At 32.4% G+C, this 7,247-nt stretch overlaps 1 protein-coding gene across 1 annotated transcript; it reads left to right on the top strand.

Moving 5' to 3' along the window:
* Positions 220-1,206, top strand: LOC109125917. The gene has a single exon (XM_019228718.1). The coding sequence runs from the start codon at positions 220-222 to the stop codon at positions 1,204-1,206; it is 987 nt and encodes a 328-aa protein (XP_019084263.1).

Genomic DNA, 7,247 nt, shown 5'->3' with positions numbered 1-7,247 from the left:
GGACGGCTACTACACCCAAATCTAATTGTAAACCATTTGATTAATCCACGGACTAAAGAATGGCATGTACCTATCCTTCAGGAATATATGGATCCGGAGGATATTCAAATTATTTTGAGTTTGCCTATTAGCAAATCTCTTAGACCAGATCGATTGGTGTGGCATTATACACAATCTGGTCGGTACTCGGTTTAGTCAGGTTATAAGGTAGCTCAAGCTATGAAGACTGAAATTGATTATGGTCCCAACTTAAATGACTTGAAGGCAAAGGCTTGGGATCTTCAGGTACCGCCTAAAATCAAACACTTTTTCTGGCATATCGCATCGGGCTCTCTTCTGGTGCTGGTGCAATTAGCTTCTTGGGGAGTTAATTGTGATACGGTATGTAAGCGATGTGACTTAGAGGAAGAGTCTATTAATCATACTTTATTTGAGTGTCCTCTTTCCCGCCAGATTTGGGAGAGGATTTTTGATGGCTCAGACACGGACAAGCTCCTGTCTGGTTCGATTTATTCAAACTTGGACTTCATATATGGCAAAAGTTTAACCCCTATGGCTTTAGGCGTTACTCATAGTTCGATACCGTGGCTAGTCTGGTTCTTATGGAAGGATAGGAATAAAAAAGTTTTCCAAGGGTTACAATCAGAGCCAATAGATATCATTATTCACGCTTTACGTGAACAATTGTGGTGGGAGGAAGCCCAAATAGATCCAAGGATTGATTCCGTTATGACGGATTCCTCGCATGATCCGGAGTTGTTAATTCATAGTCAAGTTGATGGTTGGTGGAAAGCTACAGAAACACATTCAGGTTTAGGATGGTGGTGTGGTGATGGTGAGAATCAGACTTTGGTTATGGGCGCCAGATGTCAACGTCGCAGTGCATCCCCTCTCCATTCAGAGCTTGAAGCATTGTTGTGGGCGATGGAGTGTATCCTTTCCAGAAGGATTAATTGTCGGAGGTTCGAGACAGATTCTGCAGAGTTACTTTCGATGGTGCAAGCTCCGGAGGAATGGCCGGCTTTCTCAACGCTTCTTGATGAGTTCCAGGTGCTTAGTGTCTCCTTGCCTCCTTTTACCCTTTCCAAGGTCCCAAGTGTCTCCTTGCCTCCTTTTACCCTTTCCAAGGTCCCAAGTGTCTCCTTGCCTCCTTTTACCCTTTCCAAGGTTCTTCTAGATTATTATTATCAGATACCATTTTTGTAAACACTTTTCCTCCTGTTTGGGCAACCAATAGAGAAGTTTTATTTTAATTAATTTTAGGTTGAAAAAAAAAAAATACAACTGTTGGTCGCATTTATTCGGATTGTTATTATTATATAGATTAATGATCCAAGCCATCTTTTTCTCTCTTTTTTTTTTCAAATAAACGCTTTTAATACCCTAAATCAATTTATAGACTCTAGTTTTTTTTTCTTCCTAATGACAACCAGCTAACTCTTTCATTAATTGAAAAGTTACAAAGAGTTTTTGACTTTTTTGAGTTTTATATACAATATACTCCACAGATGAGAGTATAAGAGGTGACTTTATCTCTTAATTACAATTGATCAACAAAGGAATAGATGTAAATGATGCTCATTTTCCCAAATTAAAGTTAAATGCTTCCAAATATATATATATATATATATATATATATATAATACTAATAGGTTAATGTTTTCATAGATTTCACGCATTTATTCCGATTGCTATTATAAATAGACATTAAATTTTTGTATTTAAAATTAACTAAAATTTGTAAATTAGATTCATAATTCCAAAAATCTTTTGTTAAATCAAGAATTGGAAGTGTTTCTTTACTTTTAAAAGAATGAATGCTAGAGAATAATTTAGAAAGCTGTAAAAACTGTTGATATGAAAATTTTATATTATTTTGTGTCATGGCAAAAAAAATGAAAACAGTTCAAACATATAGATTTCAAAAGATACGAATATTCGAATAAACACAACTCTACAATAAACAGTTGCAACTTTACAAAAACCATTACAATGAACAATCACAACTTTTTGTAAAACGTACAATTTAATTTTTTTACAGATTTCTTAAAAAATTATCCAAAATGTACGATTGAAAAAACACAACTTTTGGTGACATTTCTTCGGATTGGGTTTAAATATATTGAAAATTCAAATCCAAAAACTAACTATGTAATCCATCTAACTCTTGGAAAAACACTCTAGGTATTTTCATTAAATTTTTATATTTAAAATTAACTAAAAGATGTAAATTAGATTCATCGTTCCAAAAAACTTTTGTTGAATCAAGAATTAGAGGAATTACTTGACTTTTAAAAGAATGAATGCTAGAAAATAATTTAGAAAAATATATAAACCTTTGAGATTGAAATTTAAAAAAATGAAAACAGTTCAAACAGACAAATATATATAGATTTCAAAAGATACGAATGTTCCAATCAACACAACTTTATAGTGAACATTTGTAACTTTTCATGAATAACTGTTTTAATGATCCATCACGACTTTTCAGAAAATATCCAAAATGTACGATTGAAAAAAAACAACTGTTAGTCGCATTTATTCGGATTGTTATTGTTATATAGATTTTTTGTAAGTAACAAAGACGAAAAATAGAGATACTTATTACTAAAAAAAAATTACCAGAAAACTTGAAATTGATATTTTGATATATTTTAGAGTAGCAAAGAACATTGATTTGAAATTGATAGTATATGGGTAGTGAAAAGAGTAATTAGTTGAATTCTGGGTGTTTAAAGGATTATGTGGCAGTGATTCATCTTCTTCTCGTTTTTCAACATGTCATTTCAAGTTTCAGCACCCTAATTCAACATTCTCACTATACATATTTAACCATTGAATAAAAACTTCAACATGTTCGTTGTAAATGGTATTATCTGTATTTATTTTTTAAATATGTACTCTTTCTAATTTGGTTATTTAAGGTTTTTTTTGGTCTTCAAAAGATTATATGAAATTAAAACAAATGATTTACATTCATCGGCCATTTGTAACAAACTAAGTCACTCGTCATAAATTTGCTATGTTGTGATCTGCATTCCTCTGTATTTTAGCTGCTGTTTCCAATTATTTTCCTATTTCTTTGTAAATATTTTTTTTTTGTTCATCAATTAAATTTGAAAGTTCATAAAAAAGAAATGCATAAGTGTACAACTACTATAATTTTAGTTCTTTTTTTACTAATTTTTTTTTCTTTTTAGTAGGTGTTGCATTAAAATGAAAGCACAAGCTTCTATCACAAAATTAAGTTTTTAGAATATTATATATGATCCAACTTGAAAGATTTTAAACTAATTTTCGAGAAAAACTCCATATTGTTGGGAGAAAAGCTAAGAGAAATCTAACGAAGAATGAACACATAAAGATGGTGAATGATTGTAATCATTCGGGAACTGGGTTAAAAAAACTTCAAAGATCTTGTTTTGTAAATTAATTTTATGATAAATTGTTTAAAATGTTCAATTGACAATATACAAGTTTTGATTTGGTTATAATTTTCATTCGTAAGATGAATATTTTGTGCAATATAGGTCCACATGAGTTTTTAAAGTTCTATATAACATTTGAAGTGATTCCGGACCTTAAATTCATGGAGTACATATTCATTTTTTTTTAACTCAAAAAAAATATTATATGTATCTAGAAATCAAATTTATTGCCCAATATTATCATAAATCGAGATTAATAGCACATATTACAATTTCCGCACATATAAAATAATATTATGATTAACTATTATTATATTAACAAGAGTTTGATGAATGTGGTTTCACTTTTTATTCCGCTCCAATTAAAAGATACCATTGCAAATGGTGTCGTCGCTTTCATGGAAAGCCGGTTAAAGATGATGCTGTCAAGCTTCGCATGTGTTTCATGATGTTGGGTAGAGTTATAAATGGCTGGTTACCTCGAAGCATTCTGGTGGTGACCGGTGATTGCAATCTCCGTCACGCAATGAAGAAATTAAGATTCCATAGCTACAATATGTATCTGGTGAAACCCGTAAATACAAAAAGCTTTGGAATTGGGTAGATTGAGTTTTTGAGAGTATTATTGTCAGGTTTATTTAAGCCTTTTCACAGTAGCTGCTATATTCAACAATATGATGTCTTATCTTAATGCCAGTACCTAATCAATCAAAGGAATTTGGATTCATTAGTTTAAGTCTTTTATTAAAAGGTTTTGGATATTATACTCAAGCCCATTACCATTCTCTTTTGTCTTTTATATCGTTTACAAAAATTTCACCAACAATATTTTAAGTTAATTTATTCTGATTGAAATTTAAATTCCTTCTTTTATATGGATACTAGATAAAGACTCTTCTGATGTACGAGAGTTTTATAAATAACGTTATTTATAAGTTTTATTTTTGCTATAATATACTGATTTATATTCATTTACAAATCTTTTATGTATGTTACCATTAAAAACGTATTTTTACACCTAAATATACTATATGTTACAAATATATTATTTTCCACCACCTAGAAAATGTCTGTATGAACACATTAAGCCAACTATTATATGTCTTTTTACTATCACTTTTGCATAGTTTTTGTAATTACTAAAATTATCGGCTCAAAAAACATTTCGAATAAAAAATATATTACATAGTATACTAATCAACGATGTAACATCACAATAGTGTGTGACCAACTATAGAGAGAATCTCAGCTCCGCCCGCCTTCTTTATGGAGAGAACCTTGCGTCCAACCTCCTCCACCATTGATAGAACCTCGGCTCCGCCCTCCTCATGTGTAGAGAGAACATGTTCACATCTTTTAGCTATCTCAAAATAGTTTGCTCCAACAACCAATGAAACTAAAGACCCTTTTCTAACGTCATAAAATATTTTGATAGTAACTAATGTTAAGTTTTTCAATGTATTCGTGGAAGTGTCTTTGACACACCATGATGTAGCCTTTGTCTCTGGAACGCCCCGATTGCCACCTTGCTTAGGAGCTCTATGTCCACTCCCAGTCCGTAAGCCCACCTTCCTCAGTGGGCTCCACATCTACTTCTAGCCCACCCATATCCGACTGCCGGTTTATTATGTCCTGGAGGTTTTAAATACTTACCCCTATAAATCACCATATGATTTTTTCCTATATTTTGTCCTCACTCCCATAGTTCCGACAATCACTTCCCGAAAGGTCACCCATCCTGAAACTACTCCAGATCAAGCACGCTTAACTCTGGAGTTCTCTCAGGACCCTTGATCGAAAAGATAAGTGCACTTTGGTGACATAGGTGGCCAAATCAATTCTTTTAAGGGAATTTTGCACCCACACCCACTTTCTCCAAAAGTATTAACACTCACACCCACTTTCTACTACTTATATACTTTTTTCAAGTTTAATTACAAATTACCCCTCACTCCTTCTAACCTCTTCTATTTTTTCTCTGTCTCTCTCTATCTCTCTCTCACAATTATTCAACTAAACAATACATCTTCTTCTTCCTTGTTTTGCTTTTGCTCATCCATTGAAAGAGAAAAGCTTATTTATGTTTATCTCTCTTTCTCTCTCACATTCCTTTTCTAAAGTTTTCAAAAACCATTCCAACAATGGTGGAAATCTAGAGAAGGTGAAATCTTTAGATCTTTTTCCTTATGACTTTAGATTATATGAAATTCGATCTGGGTTTTCTTAGTTTTATTGTGATTTTACTGATTAATTGTGGTCTTGTGAACTTTTTAATATTGAATTTGTTTTAGTTCGATCTGGGAAAAAGTTTGAGTTTTGTTGTGTGAGAGTTATTCATTACTTATATTGTATCCACAAATAGTTATCCGTTTGGATAAGTTTGACAAATAATGTATCCACAAATATTGTATCCACAAATAGTTATCCATGTGGACAAATATCGTATCCACAAATTGCACTATAACCCCATATGTTTCCATATGGACATGTTGTCATAGTCACCTGAATTGATGTGTATTGCTTCTATTATGTATGAATAAACACAAGTAATTATCTATTAACAATACTGCAATTGACTATCTACTTATCATTGAGCAAATGTTCAACGACAAATGGATACTTTATAATCTAAAAATTCATCAAAAATATAGCAATATATATCTTAAAATGTAGAAAAAATATAATCATAACATATTGTATATAAATAAATAGATAATTTGTTTTATGATAACCATTTAAAGTGTTAATAACAAAAAGAGAAAAATAGAGAAAATAAGGAGAGAAAGAGGAGAGGGGCAAAATTGTCCAACTAACAATGACACCTAAGCAGCAAACTTAAGAATATAACAAGTTTGTAAAGTGGGTGTGGGTGCAACAAGTTGAATCCAAAGTGGGTGTGGGTGCAATAAACCCTTCTTTTAAAACCTAACTTAACACATGTCAAAATCTGGTTAATGACTAACTTTCAAAACCCAACTTTATAGAATAAAATATCGATGTTTATTCCTTGAGTAACATAAGTACCAAAATTGAAAATCAACAGACAAACTATATATTATTTTCAGTTTTATTTCTCTATAGAAAATGATTTAGATGAAAATTTACGCTGTCATTTTGGCTATGAGAGTTGCTTTTGATCTAAAGCTAAAGTTTTCATGTTTGAAATAACTTATAAAAAAGTGGATCTCACTACAATTAAACCATAACTTCAAAACTGAACAAGACTTTGTATTTGCTCTTTAAAAAATATAACATGAAGTTGTACAAGTTTTCTGGAAGTTTCCACGCCACTAAATTCACATTGGACTAGTTTATGAATCTTATTTGATAATGTACTCTTAGACTTGCTAAGTCATACCAGGTATTATATATAGGGGAAAATATAATACTAAGTTATTAGTAAATCTCATTGTGAATTTCGAAAGTGGAACAACAACACTGCATCACTGTGAGAGAAGAAGTACCACTGATCGCCCCAGCAATAGCTATGAGGGTCAAAAAAATACAATTATTTTCATCATACCCTAATTCATGTTTATTCTCCTCGCTCGCCGTCACGGACTCACGAACTCACGACCACCATCTCCTTGGCACAACCACCACATGGTTCATCCTCAACATCGCTTAGTACAGCAGCAACCTATTCTAAAAAGACATCTACACTGCAATCGGATGGATTGATCCCCGCTGCCGAAACGGTGAACACTATCCACGAAGTTTTCACCGTCTCCAAAGCTTCAACACTAATCGCTCTCTGCAGCACCGTTCCCGCTAAGACAAGGCTGAGATCGACTTGTCATGGATATCTACGGCGGCTGG

Source organism: Camelina sativa, chromosome 8 (genome assembly GCF_000633955.1).
Source record: "Camelina sativa cultivar DH55 chromosome 8, Cs, whole genome shotgun sequence".
In the NCBI taxonomy this organism is placed as follows: Eukaryota; Viridiplantae; Streptophyta; class Magnoliopsida; order Brassicales; family Brassicaceae; genus Camelina; species Camelina sativa.
Note: the sequence above shows the minus strand (reverse complement) of the source record. Positions and strands in the feature narration are given on the sequence as shown.